We start from the raw sequence: 21,453 nt of genomic DNA, 5'->3' as shown, positions 1-21,453 counted from the left end.
TGTGTATCTGTGTAGCCACTTAGCTTGGAGATGAGTGGGAATTGATGATTTAGAATATATTTTTCAGAACTCAGAGCATAAAGACTGAAGCGACATCCTACTACGGAAGATGTACCTCTTTACTCTGGCTTTTTACACCTGATGTGTATATTTTTAGGACATGCCTTATTTCTGTAATTTTAAGTTGTTTTAAAGTGTTCTTAGTCTCATGTTTCAATTATTGCAACCCGCCTCGGGACCTTGGGGTGAAGGGCAGGTAATAAATTGTTGTAGGCAACAACAACAACAATACTGGCCTCATTTAAATACTTTATTCTTCTGCAGGCAACAAATGAAGAACTCTGTTTACCGAAGCAGGCAGTCTTTGAACAGTCCAAGTCCAGGAGAAACTGAAATGGATCTACTTGTTACACGAGAGAGGCAAAGGCGTGGTATCCGCAACAGTGGATATGATGTACGTGCATGCAAAATTCATTCACTACAAGTTGCATTGGAAGCGTAGCAAACATTAGCAAAACAATCTACCTAGTGTGAAAGTGCTTAATAGCCAGTGCTTTTTAAAAAAAAAAAAAAAAAAGTTTAGGGGTACTCTCATTTTCCTACTCATATTAAAATACTACCCCTCAATGAGGCCAAACTTATATTCACAAAATGTTTAGGGGTATGCGCCCCTCCCCCCCCGAAAAAGCACTGTTAATAGTTACTTCCATTTTAGCAACGGCTAGAACTGATTTTATGCAATTTTGGTCTTCAGGTTTCAGGGTTTTTTTTAATCATATATTCACTTCAGTAGAAGGCATGGGAAAGGCAGTTCCTGAAGTCAAGCTTGAATAACAGCAGTTCGTTCATTTTAAACATTCACTCAGGCACATGCCGTTTCCCAAAAGCTCAAGGTGCTTACAATCTAAGTAGATTGTTGATCTGACAATACAAGGCTGCTCCTTACAATCTTGTCGAGCCTTCCACACATTTTGTTAGTATAAAAGGTAAATAACAAAAAGGAAAAAGGAAACCCAAATTCATACACAATATTTTATTGATTCTGCTGATATGATACAATTCTGCAGTCATACCATATCAACCAAGCTTAGAACAGGCATCTGGATCCTAAAAGCCTCAGCTTTCTCTCATTATTTAAACCACTTTCTAGCACTTACGGTGACAAAAACAGTCTTGGGAAAATACGTCCACCAACAGCGCCCCATCAGAAGAGCTCAGCAGCTGAAGGAAAGCATAAGGAATCTGATTTTCCTTAAGGTCCTTTGCACCCAAGTTGTTTAGGGCTTTGTGAATTAACACCAGGCCGCATCACAGTCAAGGCCACACTACAGTGTATTCTGTTGGCTGCAATACAATGCTTCTTTCAAACCTAATTTCAATGGTGGGGGAGGGATCCAGGGGACCGTACAGATCCTGCCATTGTGTGTGTAGGTGCACCTATGGGTGCATGGTTGGTGATCCCTGGTCTTGGCCTTTTCAAGGGTGGCCTACAGTGCAGCAGTTGCAAGAAAAGAAAGGGGCAAATTCTATGTTAGGGACTGAATAAAAGCAGCCCCTGCTGTATGAATACGCTATCTGCCAGATCACAAATATAGAAATCAAGGATTGTAATCCTCATGATGTAATAAATACCCTATCTATCCACTGAAATATAGTGTGCTCATTTGCCAAGGTGAGGGAAACTGTGAAACATCAAAAAATATTCACAAGAGTACGTTTGTGATGGGATTGTCCATGTTTTGACACTGCCTGTCAGAACAAATAAATCGTAATTTGCTGTGTAACTGGGATTATGGCCTGCTATGCTCTAGTGTGCTTCACTGCAACAGAAATTTAAAGGGACAGCCTGTTTTAAATCTGTTTTTAAATTTAACTGCTTCAGGTGGAAAAAGGGGCTTTTAGAAAAATTACTGATAAAATGCTAGATAGAGGCAGCTTTTCTCTGACTCACTCTTTCCTGGTAGTTGTTTCCCTTTTGTAAAAGACTGTTTTGGTATGTTGTTGGCTTCCTTTGGCTTTCCTTTTGGCAACAGCAGCATGATACAAAAGTGAAGTGAAACAATTTTGCATTGGGAGGGGAGGTGTGTGCTTTATTTATTTATGGCTTGCATTTATATACTGCCTTTCTCCTAAGGCAGTTTACAATTTAAAATATTAATGCAAGCAAATAGTACAAAATGTTTTTAGGCCTACATGAGGAGCAGATGGCAGATGCTATTTGCAGAGCATCTTTTAATATTTAGTAGTATAAATGGATCCTTGTGCCCAGCTGAAAGACTGCTTGCATGTTTAGCCTATTTACATGTATAAAGTAATTTTCAAGTCCAGTGCTCCACCACCAACAGCCTCTGTGCAAGCAACTCCCAGCTCCCTAAGTAGGTAACAGAAGTGGCAAACAGGTATTTTGAGTTCAATCCTCCCCACCCACAAATGAGAGTTTGCCATATGTTTGTAACTTGCCTAACATAATTTATTGAATATATACATTATCCTCTAATATTGAGCACCTCATAGTAGACTGAATAGAGTGCTGAACTGAGTTGTCAAATTAAATCACACCGTGAGTGAAAATGATATATATATTGTTCAGAACTTGTTTATAGGACTATGAAACTTTGCAGTCTGTGCTCGTGTTACACTAGCACAACTGGGGAGATGGAATGGTCCACTCACGTGCAAATGCTGACACAAAAAGCTGCAGAGGAGCTGTGGGAGGACAGAAATAACTTATGTACCAGTGATGGGAAGAGGTCATTCTGACTGAAATGGATCTCTAGAAGTAGAGCTGGAGAGGGAGGGAGGAAGGCAAGCAAGCACTGGGAATGTTGGAGTCATTTGCCCCTCTGACTTCATTTATGACGTGATTCTACAACCAATTCTCTAGCCATTCATCAGCTGAATAACACATGTGGTAAAGACAATCATTTCATGATTTCTGAAATAGCTGTCCATTATGGATAGGTGTGGATATGCAAATGAGGTTGATAAAGAAAATGTAACACTTTATGAAAGTCAAATATAATCACTTCTTATGACCTAGACATAGACAGGATTTTTAGTGAATTAACCCCCCACCCTTTTGCACAGTTGCCCAACTTTTTCTATTATATCTGACAGACTGAGCCTGAAATGATAGAAGAAACAAATGTTGACCGTGTCAATGAGCCCCGAAATTATAACAGAGCTCATCAAGCAAAAGGCCATTCAGAGACATCGACTCTGAGTTCCCAGCCATCCATTGATGAAGTCAGACAACAGATGCACATGCTATTGGAAGAAGCCTTTAGTTTGGCCTCAGCAGGTCATGGAGGACAGAGCAGGCAGCAAGATGCTTACAGTTCTACACAGCAGTTGCCATACTCTGAAGTTGTGACCAGTGCTCCTGGTACCATGTCTCGGCCCAGAGGAGGAATACAGTGGGTGCCTACCTATAGACCAGAAGTGTATCAGTACAGTTTGCCAAGGCCTGTAAGTGACCACTTATATGTGTTATACTCAGAACTGTTGTTGAAATGCCAGAATTTGGACTTTAGGGAGTTTCTCTTCTGGCCATCACATACTTCATTTAGTGGCTCGAAGATTCTGCTGGGCTGTGTGAATGATGTTTAGTTTTCATCCTCATTATCATCCTCCTCATATTAAATTTCTACACCTCCCTTCATCCAAGGATCACAGGGCAGTTTATAGTATGAAAACACAAAAATACATAACAAACAAAACAATATCCCCCCCACCCCAGTTTAAAAGGCCATAGATTGCTTAGTCAAAGTCCTGGGAGAAGAGAAATGTTCTAGATTAGTTTTGAGATGAATAACCCAAGTTGGCTTTATCAAATAGAAATTAACTTACTGTACTTAAAATAAGCAGAGCAAGAGCTTGTCCGCATATCTGCTTGTCATGTGGGTCCGATCTTCCACTTGTCCTGTGCTTTCTAGGCACAGATCTGAGTGGTTTTTCCATTTCTCCCACTGCTTTCCCCAGGAAAACCCACTGTTTATCTCATAATTGGAACAAATGCCAATCCGCAGAAAAACTGATTGATGCTTGTTCTGATTCAATGGCAAGCAGCGGGTCTTCCTGTTGGAAAGCAGAAGGACAAGCGGAAGTGTGGGAGAGCCCTAAAAGTCAGGTTGGCTTTAAAAAACCAGCATTTATTAGTGACCTGCTGTGGATATCATGCTAAACAGTAATTTAGCATTATATGAATGAGCCGCAGCTTGCCTCAGGCGTAGATTCAAAGAGGTGTTTGGAAGCATTCACTGTTTCTGCTTAACCACAGCTTGTTGTGTTGTTTGAACCAACAAACTGCGATCAAACTGTGGTTAATATTTACAAGCCAAGTTCAAAATTGATTTGAAAGCTTCTGAAGTACTTCTTGAAGTTGTGGTAGAGAGGGAGGGAGGAGCATACTAACCTGAGTCTTACTTTGACTGGTTCTCACCATGCTAAACTATGCGTTAGCAGCATGATGCCTAGATGCAGCCTGTGTGTTGAGAATGGAGCTTTATTGGCGGTTTTAGATAGATAATTGCTTCTTGTTATTGTCCTGGCTCCTAAAAATGAGGTTAGTGATGGGCTACCATAAAGTGAACATAAGGGAGAAATGCAAAGGCTTTCCAGGTGTTTCACAGATAAGTATTGCCAAATTATATCCGAATAGGAGATGCCTCATGCTAAATCAACACTATTAAGTTTAGACAGGCAGAATCTATGGCTGGGATATGTTGACAATCCAGGAGACGAATCTCATATTCCGTCTTGGTGCTGCTACATAGTCAGAGTAACAAGATCTTGTGATTAAAGAGCCACCTTGAGATTCAGGAGATTTTATTTATGCTGTCCTCCTTCATTCAGAGCACCTGCAATGAAAAGAAGGATCCATAATGTCATGTATACTTAAGAAAGTTCCCAAGAGACACTGCGAAAACTGTTATCTATGTACTTCCAGTCTAGTGGGCTAGGTTGTCTGTCACCTAAACTTTAAAAAGGGAGACAGGCGCATGACTAATCCCGGTCCTTTTCTCAACAGTTAAATAGGAACAAAAATGTTTTTTTCTGCCTGAGCTAAATCAATTATGAATCACCTCATTGATATAAAGATAGGCTATAGCAAACCTGCTGGGGTTGTTCCTGGAAAATGTGACTGAACAGAAGCAGCTGGTGATCTCCAGCCCACCTACACCTTGAATAAGTTGTTCACAAAGAAAGAAAGAAAAAACTTTAAAGCTTCCTTCCTTTCCCTGTGTTGATTTCAGAGACTCTAGCCAGCCCAATCTGTTTTATTTACCAAGGCCCAAAGTACATATTACTAAAGGTATTTTGGGCACCACCAATTCACAGTGTGTAGTTGGGAAAAATGGTTGCTGTTGATATCATCACAGCAGAAGGCTTAAGCTGATAACATCTCCACCATTATAGTTCTCCCCCCCCCCTTTTCTTTTAAAAAAATACATATTACTGGGGAGATGTGGAGAAAGTGTGGGTTGGCAAATTCCCCAGGACATGTTCCATTTTGGTTAAAGGTGCAATCTCTACCTTTCTCATTCATTTCTCCCTTTGAAGTATTTACTCAAATGAAGCATTTACTCTTGCCTTCGCATGGTTTAGCGTATCCAACTAGATAGTTATACTTTACCCACTGCCTGCCATTGTAGAGAGTTACATTGGTCTTTGCAGACATTTCCCAATGATCTTGTATATGTGTAATGTATCCTGATGCAGCCTGGACATTTTATGTGACTTTCAATCACCTCTTTCTTGTGGACTGATTCCAAAGACCGTTGGTTTTGGATTCTTTAATAATAACTGATCTGTAACAAAAAAAATATATTAGCCTTGTGCTAATCTAAGGCAGATATGCTTCTTCCCTGACAAATAATAAGTCCTTAACATATCAAGCACTGGCAGAACATCCGTTTAAAAATAGGCCTGTAAAATATTGAGTTTACTGTGAAATAGAGAACAGTCTGAAATTTGCTTTGTAACCAAGAAAAAGACCCTAGAGCTAAAGTTGCTGTATCTTACCCTGGTGTAAACAGCTTTACTGTTTTGTAAAAAGGCATTTCACATTTTATAATAGAAATAAGCATGTCTATATGGATAGCTTATAAAGTCCCCAGATTATTCCTCTTATGGTGCAAGAATGAACCCACCCCCACAGGTTTCAAACTCAAAACTGCTAGGATGGGGAGACAGAAAAAAAATGTTGTTTTTGATCCATTCCTTGGGGGTTTATTTGAAAGCTACTTACATTAAATGCACAGGTTCATGCTGCTGCTACTGAACTCTTGGTGGAAGTTGCCCATGGGCTCAGAAACCTGGTCTCGTGGTTTATCTCCCACAGGCAAACCATGGTTAATGAGCCAAGTACAAACCATGATCATGGGTTTGGACATAATGCCAAGTCTAACTATGGCTTAGCTTTGGGTTGCATGGTGGCAGCAGGACCAGGGGAGAAATGAAGCAAATGCATTCTCAGCTACCTATTCATCTCTCTCAGCTCCCTCCCCACACCCTCTTTCTCTCTGAACTCTCCTAAGTCATAGAGTAGGAAATGTGTTTGAATGCATCATATCTGAATCTTACAACACCTCTTGTGTCAAGGTGTCTATTTAAGGTACCTAGAATGCCACACTGTTCTCAGTGATGATTTTGATAGGAGAATGAAAAGTAGAGGATGTCAGAGCAGCATTTCAATCTAGCTGCTAAGCAGATTTGATAACTGTCACTGTATTCCCAAGTTAACTTGACAATCTCTGTCACAGTGCAAAGGCTGCAAGATTAGTATCTCATGCTTTGGGCCATAGGCTGATGGTGACAGTGTCAGAGAGGTGTTTTGACACGCGTGTAACATGACAAAAATTTCTAATTTTGCTGTCTGCCATTTTCTGTCAAACTCTGTAAATCCTGGGTGACTGATCCAATAGCCTCTAAAATCTGATCCCCAGGATTACTGTACTTTGGTGGTGGTTGTTGGGTTTTTTTTGTTTTTTTTAAATTGAGTCTTTATGTTGTCATAATAAAGGAACTTGCTTGTTCTTGCCTAGAGGAACATGAAACAGATTCCCTGTTAAAAAGGTTGGAAAGAAAAGTTAAAATATAAAATGTTTTCTTGTAGACATTTTTGTTTCCTGTGATAATGTTAGGTGCCTTGAGATACTCCAACATCAAAATATTTTTATTTTTAGTGGGACAAAAAACCCATTCTGAATTCTCCTTGGGGGAGAATTCAGACAGACAAGAACACTGTAGCGTTGAAATTTTAGGATGCACTAATAATGTTCACTTTAAAATAGGCTTGGATTACAGTCTTCTTCAAACAGGCTTATGTCATATTTTGGAGAAATGCAATGCAGTATAACTTTTTATGAAAAGTCAGTAGATCGTTGAGGAAATATTTATTTATTTTTCTTAACAGGCTTATAGATTTTCTCCACTCCCTGAAATGGTGATGGGTTCTCCACCTCCTCCTGTGCCTCCTAGGACGGGACCTGTTGCCGTCACCTCTCTTAGGAGGTACTATGCTGTTGTTTTTATGTTTTAGCTGAAAATGTTGTATCTCTATCTCAAGATGGAAGATTGCTTTATAACTGATATTGAAAGCCTCAGATGCATTACAGGGCTAGCATTTCTTATACTGTATAGATATTTGTGAAACTATAATCAAGTAGTGTCATTTCAGAATTTTAGGTTTTCAAATTGTTTTTAAAAGCAAGCAAGGAAAAATGTGGGGTATTGTTCCGCTGTAAGCCACTCAGATACCTAATAGTATCTTAAACCATGATTTAAATCCTCTATCATAAAGGCATGCCAGATTGGTTGTTCTGTAAAAGAAGTAAATGATTCATAAACCTTCCTGCTTTTCTCTTCTGAGACGACTAGCAGTAAGCATTGCAAAATATATGGATGACCTTATAAAATTGGTTTTGGCACTCTGAAGGCATTTAGAGAGATTGTTGCCATCAAGTTTCTTATCTGCACTTTAAACGCCTAATAAATATGAATCAGTTTTAACAATGTTTTAGTATTTAGTGCCCAGTTCTCCAGGCACTGCTGTTGTACAGTTTCCATTCATTATAATCTTGTGGACATTGCCTTTTAAATTCTGTTTTCTCACAGTCAGCTATCTCATATCCATGCATTCCTAAGTAGCAGTTGCATAGCTCAGGCTCTTGGTCCATTAAATGCTGCTTCTACAAAATGACACCTGTTTGCAAAGCCACAACATAGCAGGCATGTTATATTTTACTGTGCATTAGCATAAGAATACAGAAACAGCTGAGCTGTCCTGATTGGCTGCCAGTGATGTCATAACTGTTGTGCAAAAATATCAGTGGACTGTAAAACACTGGCAGCCATGCTCATCCTTCACTGTCAGAACAAATGTAGCACTGAGCTACACAGACTATATAAAAGAAATAGGATTTTTTTTACTGAAATTACTGTGTTTTTAAACTTACTATATTTTGATTTTTAAAAGAAAATTATCAGTATAGGCAGGATACAGTAAGTAACCAGTGCTGTTTGTTGTAGCCTCACTACTTTTTATTTATTTTTATTTTCTAACATATATTTGTGCTATAACAAATCGGGATATGTCTTTGGGATGCAGGCTATATAAATGATGCTTGAAGTAGCGACTCAGCTCTACTGGTTTGCACCCATTGTAAACGACTATCAAAGCAAAAAGCAAAATGCTTTCTCTGTCCGCCTTTTATAAAAAGATCCCATACTTCTGTGGCTAAAACTGTAGTTAACTGGTCTGCTCCAGAGCAAGTAGGCTGTGGATTGCAACTGATGTGTGCTTGATGTTGGAATGACTGATGTTTCCAATATATATTATACAGGTCGACGTCCGATATTGGCAGCAAGACAAGAATATCAGAGTCCAGTGGAACTGAACAGATTCAGCCGCATGATCATGCCCCTTTTGTCCCAGTATCAAGAGCCCCAGTATCTGTGGCTCCATTGGATCAATCAGCCTTGAATTACTCAGGTGAAAAACGCATGCGGTACAAACAGAGACCACATCTAAGTCTGTATGGCATAGAGACAAGCGTATGAGATCTTGCAAGCACCTTGTTTAGGACTGTGTTAAATGGTTCTCTTGAAGGCTTGATGAGGAGAATTAATAAAAGGATCCCCACACACTCTTTCATTTTATCACATGCAGCATATTTCTAATATGGGAGAGGGATGGGGAGGAAGGATATGGTCTTTCTGTTTGAAGCACCTGGAATTGGCATCTTTCTAAGACAGGATCTTGGAACCGATGGTGTGTTTTGCTGTACAGAAAGCAAATGGCCCTGTAACGTAGACCATTTCCCTTGTAATGGCTGCTTACTCTTGAGTGGAATGCACTCTGCATTGACCCAAAGGCCACAAGCTTTCTTTAGAAAGAGCCTGTTCAGATTACCACTTTCAGCTAAATGTGGTGAAGCCATCCTGAATTGGTGGCAAATGTCATGTGATTGTTTCATTGTGTCTCCAGCTTGCAAGCTAGCATGTCCTTGCAAACCATTCAAAAATGAATTAGGTGAGGATATCCTGATTCATGACTGACCAGGTTCCCTTTGTGGCAGATCAATTCAGATTAACTTCACTTCACATTAAATAGGTTGAATATGTTGGCGTTTCTTCTGGGAGCTCACTATCAAGTAGATTCTACTTGCAATGAGAAGCTTCAGAAAAAATATATATGGACACATGAAGCTGCCTCATGCTGAGTCAGAACATTGGTTCATCTAGTCCAGTATCATCTATTCTCACTGGCCACAGCTCTCCAGGGTCTCAGACCAGAGGTCTTTCTCAGCACGTGCTAGAGATGCTGGTGACTGAACCTAGGACCTTATACATGCAAAGCATGTTCTATACCATTGAGCTCTGCCTCCCTGACCCCAAACTCTTTGATTACAAAGAAATTCCAGTCAACTTAGCAAAATCCTTTCTGTATTAAGGAAACACTTCAGACATTATATATCTGCTTAGGTACATTTGGACGTCTACAACCTAAATGTTTGTGTAAGACTGTGTGTGAATTAGTGGGGCTCATCTTCTATTTCACATTGTAACTTTGAGCTGCCATTTTGTCAGTGTTCTTGAGTTGACTAAACCAATCATCCAGTTGCTGAAGCCCATATCATCTTGAAAAGGATTCCCCGCCCCCGCCCCCCGATTGAATAGAAACCCAGCGCAATGTGTATCAAATACAAAGAATGGAAGGTTGTGTTGCTGGGGGGTAGGAAAGCCACGTGCAAGCAAATTATAAAAGGATCGCTTGTGATTCCGGGTTCACAAGAAGGTCTGGAAGAAACAGGTGATTTTTCAGGGGTTTTGAAACCTGACAGAACGACATTAAACGATTGGCGTTCACTCAGCCGCTAGAAATGTGTCAAAGTAAAGGTGAGCAAGGTAGAGTAACTGTTCTGTCTTTGAGAAAAATGTTGGTGAGGTTAGATTGGGATCGCCTTTTGCTTGCTGATCCTATTTATTTATTTATTTATTTATTTATTTAACTTTCCTCTTTCCTTTCCATAGTTATTTATTTAAATGTACATGCCGCTTGATTGTAGTAAAATTCCTAAGCGGTTTACAAGAAAAGTAGATTTGAGATTTTTCTCCTACAGACGTTGTACCATGGATGTTCACCTTGCATTCCCCCTCCCCCTGGCCCCACCTGCAACGTTTTGGAGTAAGTTACCATGCGTCTATAAAGAATCCATTCATTGTGGGACGTTAGCTTCTAAATAAGAGGCTACAAGCGAGATTTTTCACTTTGCTTCTCATAGAGGGTGGTTGGGGCAAACAAAAGTTGAAAATGAAAAAAAGTGTAGGAGAAAATGCTGACTCACTTACTGATTTGGGGCATTTTATTTACAGCTACACCCTCCCCCCCTTTGGATACTTCCATCTTCTATTCTGTGATACAACATTCAATAGCTGTGTACATGTCATGGCTGCTACATGAGCAACTATGCTCCTATATGCCCTAGATTGAAGTCCCTGTTTTCTATCTTCTGTTGTAACATCTGTCCTTCCAAATTCAAAGCATTGTCTGCTACGCTGCTGGTATACTTTTGTATTTTTAAAATACTGAATAGTGGTAAATGAGCAGTAGAATAAAATTGCATTTCCAGTAACTTATGTGAACATAAAGAAGTAAGACTCAACAGTGTGTTGCAGTTTTTTTAAAAAATAAATACTCAAAAGACATTGTTTTCACGATTAAGTTCCCCAAAATTTCATAGTTATTCGTATACATCAGGCACTCAATTCCATTGATGAGGTATTCCAGTGCCTCAAATTTCATGAGACGCAGAATAGTCTCTTAATATTGAAAACTCTGAAATATCTGGATGACACTGGGCTGAATGAGCTGTTGGCGTTGACACAGATGAGTCTCCCTAACTTTTCTGACTCTGAAATCACGAGGTGCTAAGCTATTGCAAGAACATTATATCCACTTTTCTTACACATGTAAAATAACATTGTAAAAATATAAAATCCCTTAATTTTCTTTGTAAGATAGAAATTTAATAATGTACCAACAGAAAATGCCTTTGTCTTAAACAACTGCCCCTAACAAAAATCGCAGTTAAGGCCACAGTCCTAAGTTCACTACATGGAAGCAAACTTTTCACTGAAACAAATGGGAATTGCATTGTATTTATGATTGGGTACTAAACTATGGGTTTTATTTTTTTTGCACCCGGTTGGGGGTGGGGAAAAAGGGCTTGTAGAAATTTCACTATATTGCCTTAGGTTGTGATCCAGTGGAGCGTTTAAGAGTTTTACTTAATTTTAAGCATGTAAATAGTCCCAGGGGACCGCTCAGCACAGTTTGCATGTTGCCAAGGGGTGTGTTAGTGCTTGTGTGCTCTTCTGCTCCCAGCTCCCAGTGGTTGAAATACAGTAACGCAGCTCATGCTTCTTGGCAGTCTATTGCCACAGACAACTTTTGCCAGGAGCTGTTTCTGATAAGCGCAGTTTAGCTGAATATTTCTGGAACTGATTGGTAGTAGACTTGTATTAAACTACTAATTACGGAAATGAGAAAAAAATTATACCATGGTAACATTTGGTTAGCTAGCACAGTGATTCACACCTACTATTAAAGAGGATGCTGGCATTCAGTTTTCATCTAGAATGCATCTCTTTGTCCCAACCTCTGAATGGGCTGCCCTTTCTGCCCCAACCAACTTACTCCAGATGCCATATTCTTCACTGCCTAAAGCTTGGGTGGCTCCACGTGGAAAGATTCCTCTTTCGTACATAGATTTGGGAAGTGCTGTGCTAGCTTTTGTCTGATTTTTGTTTAAAGGGGAAGCAATGTAGAATACTGTAGATACTTGTTTGTTTAAATATATTAAATGTTGGTCAGTTTAGAATTTGGGTGCTGGTACTCCAAAAGAGATGGTGTCTGATGCTGAGGTGTCAGCATTTTAGGAAGGTGTAAATTACTACTGCCATGGCACATTTATTTACCATCATTAGTTGGCTTGATGCAGAACAAATGCGATGGATACTCTCCTTGTCCAGAAGGCAACTGTTAATGTCATGGGTAGTAAGAGAGAATGCCAAACTCCCAGTTCTGCCGAGGAAAAGATTGCATTTCCTCGATGAGACCTCAAATTTAACTAAGGTGTAGCAATTTTGGTGATTTGTTTTTTATTCACCTAAAAAAGGACTCCTGAACTGAATGATAATTCTATTAAGTTTTTCATTGTATCTAATTTCACAGAAGCTCCTTAGGAATAGTTACCACAAGTAATATGGACATGCTGGAACTACATGACAGAATCTTTGCAAAAAACAACAACACTTAGCTTGTTTAATTTCTGGGACATAGAATATAATGACCTTCTGAATTTCTGTGCCAAATCCCATTTTCTCAGTTTTGCTTTATATAAACAAGACAACAGGATGATCATGCATTCACATGGGCTTTGGGACCCCAGGATGTTTTATTAAATGGCTATTATTTAGAGCATTAATAACATGCTAGCCTTGTTTGGCACATACGTCACAGAAAAAAACATCAAAAATAGGAGGAGGATAATGCAGTAATTCAATCCTTATTATCATTGGATGTTTCTAAACAGAAATTTTATCCCTGGAGTTTAGTTTCGCGGAATATGAAAGGTGATGTGTAGAGGATAACAGGATTCTTCTTCCATGTCAACGTACGCATTTTAGACTTGCTGATGCTTTCAAACTTGGATTCAAGGCTTTCATGAGTATGACTATGTAATTGGGAGACAATGAATTTGCCTCAAGATCAGAAAGACTAATCGGAGAATATTGTAGTGAGGAAGCACTCTTTATTGTTAAATATCAAGACAAAGCATGAGCTATGATATATAAACATTATTTATTAAATTTGTATGCTGCCCTACATCTTGGTGGTTCACAACCTTGGCTCTATGGATCTACTGCTGCTATTTACAGCAGTCAGATAATTTCATTTGACCAGAGGCCCTCCAATTTTCTTGAAATCAACAAAAACCAAATCAAACCTAAAAACTATCCTTGTGCCTCCCTACATACAACTAAGATAAAACAAATATAAGTGGTACAGTTGATCGTCTAGGCTTTTGTAGGTCTTCAGTGTGCTTTGACTACCTCAGAAAAGACAGCCTATGAAAGATAAATTGCTGGCTCTGGGTTTCTGGTCCCATCAATACAGTTTAGGTTGGTATGTGGACCATGTAGCTAAAGAGGGCACACATTAGAATTGGCCTCGGGTTGGGATTGTTTTCCGTCTAGCAGTTTCTCTCCTTCATAGGTAAGCTTTAAGCACCGGTGATTCCAAATGATAGCACAGGACTCCTAAAGCTATTCAGCCAATCGCTTACGTTAAAGGAAAGCTTCTGTGGCAGCTCTCTAGTATTAAAATCCATATTGCTCACCACCACTGCCGGCATTAGAAGATTCTCCTGTGGCCACATGGGTCTGATTTCCGTAGCATGCATGACCACCACTCTTCCCTTCTGTAGCAGAAACAGTTCAAAATGTAAAGTCATGTGTGAATGCAAGCTTATTTAATAACTAAGCATGTGTGTTGATGGGTGAGTTCTTTTACAGTTAGGTCCTGATTCTGAAAGGTCATTTATTGTATTTGCATTGGAGCAGCTGCCTCATTTTTATTTTTATTTTTGAACTTGAGGGCAGGAGGAATGATTTCCGCTGTTCTTCTGCACAAGATCAAAATGGCTGAATGTGTGGAGAATATGTGGTATTGGTTCTACTTCCCTTTAAAAAAAAGAAAATAGTTATGGATTAAAGGTGGCATAGGACAAAAAACACACACACATTGGAACACTCTTTTTTATTTAAGATTATTTGATACTTGCATCCTTCTGGCTCTGGAAGCAGCATATGAGTAATTGTGGCTCCTCAAGAGAAGCTTACAATTGCTCCAGCATAATAGAAGCTCCTCGCTACACTCATCCTGGGTTTATCGCAAGTAATCTCTGTGACTCTAAAGCGTGGTGTAAATATACAGCCATGGTATAAATATTGGTACTGGAAATGGCTTTAAGCACTCAAAGCATTTTCCCAATTTGAACTGCTTGTGTTGCATCTGCAGTCATTCCAACCTATGATTCCACGAGACTCTGTTTGTAATATGATGTCTCTGTTTCTTAATTGTTTTTTTTTAATTTGCTGTTTTTAGATTGTTGTTGAGTCCCATAAGGATAAATGCACCCAATGCCACTCCCACTCAGGGGTGTATTCATCAGCACAGGAAATATAACCTGAAACCTTTTAAATTCAAGTTCAAGGTATCACATTAGGTTCTAGTGACTTGAGTGGATCATATGTCACTAGAGGAACATGATTACATGAAAACATGTGGCTAACTTCTAACATCCGCCCCCCTTCCCCTATAAAGGGTGCTTTGGTTGGTGTCCTTGGTTCCATTCATCTCATGTAACTTCATAAGCAACATTTATGCAATTTGACAAGCCCATTGTAGACAACGGAGGCTGGAAAACTGCTGTAAACTGAAATTTTAAAAATGGAACTTCGTCTTATTAAAATATATTGTTTCTGCTTAACATCCCATGTGTGTGAAGTGTTTTGTTTCAAGTTACTCAGGTGCATTTATCAGTTTAATACACGACCACAAGGAGAGGGTTGGCCTGTTAAGTAGAATGGAGGCAAAGACCATTCTTCACAACTGATGACAATAAAGGAACAGCCTTGTTGGTTTTCAATTACTATTCATTGACTTGTTGAGTAGCATCCCTATTTTGAGATAGAACTAATTGGGTGGGGGGTACAGAACACACGATTTTAAATTCCACAGAGAAATTTATAGGAACATTATTGGTTTCAGGAAGAGACTGTACCAGGATGCAGTAGGAAAATGAAAGAGAGGCTTGTTTTCTGTGTTGATAAAAGCTGTATTGAATACAGATAACACAGAATTAAAAATTACTGAGTTTCTGACTCCTGATTGTTGATTTGTCCTTCCCTTAGAATGTATTAATATGCAATACTTATTCAAATAATTTTGTAATTGGAACATAAATCTTGAATATACTTTCAACATGCCAATTGTGTTGTGAATAACACAAGTATTTATTTAGGAGATGGTTGGGTGTTTTTGTGTGCCACATATCAAAAAGAGTTTTAAAATTAACATAGTCCTGGGAGATTCCCAGAAAAGAAAGTAATGCCTTTTGTTATTTGTGATTTTGGTTCAAAAAATGGTTACAAGAACTAGTCCAAAGACTTGCTGCACTTAATACACATGTTGGCAGCTGATGTGTGCGGCACGTAAGAGAGATGCTTCATTGAACAGAAGATAAAGATGGATTCCTTTTCTAACACTTAGCAACATGTTTCAAGCTGAAAGCAGTGATGTGTTGCCGGCAGTTTAACAAGTGGCTCCCAGAAGATACCAGTGAGACTGAAGATCCACCCATTTGCCAACTGATGAAGATCACCCTGGTGGGGGCAAAAAACTGTTTATGCAAAAATGCTGCAAAGCATCAGAAAAAAACATAATGGGTTTATAATCATGTAACAAGATATGTTCGTGTAAAATGATTCAGACATGAAAGAAATGAAGGTCTGAGTGATATTGATTTAAATAGCAGGTAGTTGGTACAACATTATTTGAACCATGTGAAGACCAATCCACACAGCAGCGAAGGAACAAGTCACACCTATATTTTTCTTTACTTCCTCTTTCCCCATAATCCAACAATTGTGCATATGACATATTGTCTAAAAATAGTGATGTTCCCTACAGTACTATCTTAGAGATCATATCCCCCCTTGGAATGCACAAAGCACCCTATGCAAACAAATCCATTCACAAAGCAATAACAGATACTTACAGTGCTTTCTGGAAGCTCCAAACCCTGCTGTGTAACTGTTCCCTATTCAATAGGACTGTCTTGTCCCAATATCCTAAGAGCATTCTTATCCATTACATTCTGAAATATACTACTATGCTTGTACTTATTCTCATAAACTGTACGAGAGAAACTACACCATAGAACAATATTAGAATTCATATCAAATGTTTATAATAGCACATAGAGTACAATTCACAAGGCTACTGACCAGCAAAATCATCTCTTTGGCTTTTCTTATTTTCTCTAAGCATAAATCCATGAATGTGCATCTGCACTGTGCCTATGTTCAATTTTCATACTCGTTCTTTCTACAGACAAGTATGATCACTAGTTGGGTGACCATGGTGTTGGTGTCTCCACTGTGTCAAGAGCAGTGTCAGTGCTGGGTTGACCTCTTCAAACAGGTATATTCTGTTGTGGGATGTTTCATCCTACAACAGTGGCAACAAGGCACTATGTGCAGATACAATAATACATGCTCTTTCTTTGGCAAGGGGCTTCTATTGCCAGTGCAAAATGGCACCTTCTAGTTGGAACATCTTGGGTATCCTTTGCAATGTTCCTCTAGGTCTAGAGCAATGTATTTTGATTGCTAATCATCTTCCCTGTTTCTTGATAGGAAGTACAGTTCCTGCCGTGTTTGCCATCCCAGCAGCAAACCGACCCGGGTTCACAGGCTATTTCATCCCAACACCACCTACTGCATACAGGAACCAAGCTTGGATGTCCTATGCGGCAGAAAATGAATTACCAGGGCAATGGGCAGACTCGGTAATTTTTCACATTTTCTTTCTATGATTTGTATGTTGAATGCAGATAGTAAGCTTTCTTGGAAGTCCCTTTGGAAAGGGAAATTTCCACATAGACAGTACTTTTCATGGGCTACTGCTAGTATTCGTTGCAAAGTTGCCTATTGTGCACTGGCCTAAAGAGAATAGGAAAGATTAAAGAACGATCTTAGCATGCAACAGTAGTAAATTCTCTTCACTGAAGTCCTTGATTCTGTTTTATACCTCTTTCTGAACTAAAAGCAGCACCTTGCTCTCTACACAGTTGGTGCAAATTGTCCTGTGTGGCCAAGCAGAGGTTATTTTCTAGGAACATTGGAGGCTGTCTTTCCACTGAGCCAGACCATTGCCCCATTCTAGCTCACTATACTGACCCTCAGAGGCTATCTGAGTATCTCCCAGACCTACCTGGAGGTGGTGGGGATTGAACTTGAGGCCTTCTGTGTGCAAAGCAGATTCTCTACCTGAGCCATAACCTAACTCTCTTAAGAGCTATGAGTGCCATACAAGGAATAAGGCACCAGGGCCTTCAGGACAGGAAATCAATAGGAAAGAGATGACTTATAGAGCCACATCTCATTTGTTATATGGTCTGCTTTGATTTAGATCATTTGTCAGGAATTCCTCTGAGCTGTTAACCACAGCCTGATATCCAGCATATCTTTGAGCCAAGGTGGGACTTGCAGATAATTTCCCAGGTTGTTGGCAGTGGGTGTATGAAGACAGTGCAAACCAGAACGCTAAGGGTGATTTGTGTTGGCAATATGTGCTGACAACCAATATGTTGCTCTCCAAAAAGACAGCATGCTCTTCATGAGAAAAACGTTCACAGAGTATTCAGTTTCCATCTACATCTCTCCCATCCCAAATTGTTGTCACTGGGGATGCAGTTGGTAACTCTCTTTTTAAATTCTGGTCTGACAGGATTTTTGTTACCAAAGCCATTTTTGTTCAGCTCACCCTGAGTGATAGGCAAAGATACGTTTAAATTGACTATAAATTGGGATTTTTCTATTTTGATGTGTTAAGAAGCAATTGCTAAGTGAGATTTAGTTCATTTTGATCAAAATGGTACTTTCTGTTGAAGGGAAGAGCTGTACTCCCTGACAAACTCAGAGTGTGACTGGTGAAAGTGAAACTGCTGGGCCTGGTTAACAGGTTTTGGAATTGTTATCACTGTGAGGAGAGAACTAAAGATCATGCTACTTTTTTGACTGCTTCATATGGGATCAGTTTACTTCATAACTATGAAGAAAATCATGTAGTTCCCATATTGGCTTCCTGTCAAGTGTATGACAAAACAGACATTTGCTTGAGACAAGTTTTATGCAATAATTATAGGGGTGGTTTTTTTTACCACATAATATGTTTTCTCTTTAGAAACTATGGGGAACCAAATGAGAGAAGTTGCAGTTTATTTGTGTATTTGTGTTCAAGTTACCTTGAACATCATGAGATAGGTAGGATAGATTTTTTGAAAATAAAATTAAGAGGGGTCTTGAAGGAAATGGGAAGATTCCAGAAACCTCCACTGCTTAAATGCAGGATTTTCAAGTATTAAAGCAGACACCTTTTCTAGATTTTTTAAAAGTATCTCTCTTAGTAAAACAGCCATTACATACATTCAAGGGCTTCTGTCTAGTGATAGTACCAGCCTCATGAGAAGATACAAAGAAGCATTTAGTGGACAAAACAGTTTGCATTTTTGTGGTACAGTACTTACCTCAGAAGTACTACTGTAAAGCATTGTATGGGCTGAAACTGGCAAAATACTGACCTCTAGTGTTTTGTTCTGAAACCTCTCTTTGTTAAATGTGTCCCATAACACAGTTTTATAAGCAAATGTGCTTTGCTTTGACTGAATTTTATTGTCACTTGCATCTTGCATAGATTTTAGTTTTATGCCTCACATAGATGAAGTAATAAGGGCCTTGCAGTGCATAAATACGAGTAAGCAACTGGGTGGCAAAAAGACTCAGCATCTAACAGGTGTTTTAGAAGTAAATTTATCAAATCTGGACTGTTTTTTTCTAGGTACTGGATATAAGGTGTTGTTATAATGTCTGGGAATATGCTTTTATAAGATATGATATAATATATAGTACTGACAATTTCAAACTTGAGAATCGTTTATTCAGCGATTCAGAGAGTACTTGTCTAATTAAGAGATAGAGCCATATAGGGTGCACACAGAATAAAAGATTGTTGGTACAGTTTCAGATTGATAAACAAGTTCCAGTTTGCAAATTCTGTATAAAACATTATGTTGGAACCTTGTAATCAGTACTGTAGATTAGATTGCTAGCTTGGTCTGGAACCTTCAAATTTAGACCATTGTAAGATTGCTAAGATTGTTTAAATAGTATGGAAACACATTGGAGGTATTAAATCACTCCAGGATTTAATATTTGACAGCCTTGGAGGCAATGAATCAAGAGAGTCCAATACTGGATTTGAAACTTCCCCATGCATTTTAAATTATTGAGAGAAGATAAATGTGCCTTTACTGTAAATTATCCATCAGGAGCTTGATTGATGGGCAACCCACTACTAGTACACTATGGTTTGGGGAACGATGAGCAATTTTGTGTGTTCCCACTGATATTTCTATAAAGCTATTAAAATTGAGAAGTAACATATTTTTAAAATATTTATACTTTGTCGTTCAAGTCATCCAAGAAGAATGATAAAAACAAACAAATTAAAGGAATGAATTACAAGTTCAATATCAAAACAGAAATCCACAACAATTAAAATTTAAAATGGCAATAAAACCACATTGGATCATAAAACTGCAAAAGCAACAATAAATAGCAATAAAACATTAAAAGCAGACAGGAGGCCCTGCTATTAAAAGCTCAGGACAATAAAATGGTTTTGAATGGGTTCCTCAAAGTGGATGAAGTAGACACCATATGAGTAAATTCAGTATTAGTTGACACAACACCACAGAAAAGCCACTTTTGTCTCCTACCTGATCTCTGGCATCTGGCCCTAGATGGAAGAGTAGACCGTTATTCAAATTAAAACATTCTTAAATAAATATATTGAACAACAATATAGATAATACACACAAAGAGAAACAAACATTAACAATAAAATAATATAAGTTATAAATGGTGCATAATAACACAACTTACATTGCACAACAAAGGAAACAGAAAAGAAGAAAAAGCACTTGCCTGTTTATAGACGCCGCCAAATAAAATCACATTTTGAAGGGATTTGCGACCCATGTGATTGTGAAGTCATATATTAAAAAAAATTACCCTCCAAATAGAGGTGAAATCAGTGTCATCCCTAGCCACTCAAGTATTAAAAGTCAATATCTGTGAGATAGCAATGAACATATTTTTCTTGAACCAGTTATCTAGGGTATAGCATCCCTGTTTGAGTGGCTACCAGAAGATAGAGAAGTAACTCTTTACACCTAAGTTTCTCATTACCTTTATCAAAAATAGCAAAAATACAGGGTTTAGAGTCTAGAATTGCCCTTTCCCCTATAAGTATACTGATTTCTGTAATTGCTTGTTTCCAAAATTTATGAACTTTGGCACAATTCCACCATATGTCCCATTAAGATCCCTGCTCCCCCAGCCCTGCCAGGAGAAAGGGGGACTCCAGGGTGTGACAATTGTTTTGTTGTCTGAGGGGGTGGTCTCCATTGTTTTGAAGGAGGAACTTGGGCAGCTACTCCTAACCCCCCCCCAAAAAAAAACTGGGCCCACAAGTATATGTCAACTTCCCCTGGCTACCAATACACCTGTGTGTAAATGTTCTTGGATAAAACTGATTATTTTGACCCATTCCAGCCTGGTTTTAGGTATGGTTTGGGGAACAGAATCAGACTTGGTTGCATTTCGGGAGCTTAATGGAAGAGTATCGAATATCCCAAATCTATCAGAAGCTTTTAATATGTTGATGGCAGTATTATCCTAGACTACCTTTGTGAATTGTTTGCAGTGGTTTTGCTCCTACTTCCAGGACTGATTCCAGAAAGTAGTATTGGGAGACTGTGCCTTTTTTCTCAGCAGTTGATCTTTAGGGTGCCACAAGGCCCGATTTTGACCCCAATGCTATTTAATATATGCTGCCAGTATACCACCACTATTTCTGTATAGCATGTGAATCAGGAATAGCTGTGTGTGTCCTAAGCTGGTGAGCTGGATGAGGTTAATAAACTGTGACTGAATCCAGATAATATGGAGACTCTATGGATGGGCAGTTCCCAGATCTGGGATTGGGATCTAGATTGGGTTACACACCCTCTGAGAAAGCAGGTGCATAGTTTGAGG

General features: G+C 38.9%; 1 protein-coding gene and 1 long non-coding RNA gene across 7 annotated transcripts in view; one reads left to right on the top strand and one right to left on the bottom strand.

The window, feature by feature from the left end:
* KIAA1549L (KIAA1549 like) overlaps positions 1 to 21,453 on the top strand; it is a 155,585-nt gene that overhangs the window by 132,655 nt on the left and 1,477 nt on the right. For all 6 annotated transcript variants that reach the window (XM_083398012.1, XM_083398016.1, XM_083398015.1 and 3 more), the window contains 5 exons: positions 325 to 454; positions 3,118 to 3,468; positions 7,418 to 7,515; positions 8,847 to 8,995; positions 16,990 to 17,141. In XM_083398012.1, coding sequence (XP_083254138.1) covers positions 325 to 454; positions 3,118 to 3,468; positions 7,418 to 7,515; positions 8,847 to 8,995; positions 16,990 to 17,141 — 880 coding nt within the window. The remainder of the gene's footprint in view (positions 1 to 324; positions 455 to 3,117; positions 3,469 to 7,417; positions 7,516 to 8,846; positions 8,996 to 16,989; positions 17,142 to 21,453) is intronic.
* Positions 10,484 to 20,226, bottom strand: LOC310676172. Its single transcript, XR_014510441.1, has 2 exons — positions 18,882 to 20,226; positions 10,484 to 15,954 (listed from the first exon to the last, which is right to left on the bottom strand). It is a non-coding gene; the product is annotated as an uncharacterized lncRNA (long non-coding RNA).

This window comes from Podarcis tiliguerta (genome assembly GCF_965153285.1).
Source record: "Podarcis tiliguerta genome assembly, chromosome: 1".
In the NCBI taxonomy this organism is placed as follows: Eukaryota; Metazoa; Chordata; class Lepidosauria; order Squamata; family Lacertidae; genus Podarcis; species Podarcis tiliguerta.
The sequence above is the reverse complement of the archived record's forward strand: the minus strand, read 5'-3'. Positions and strand labels throughout refer to the sequence as shown.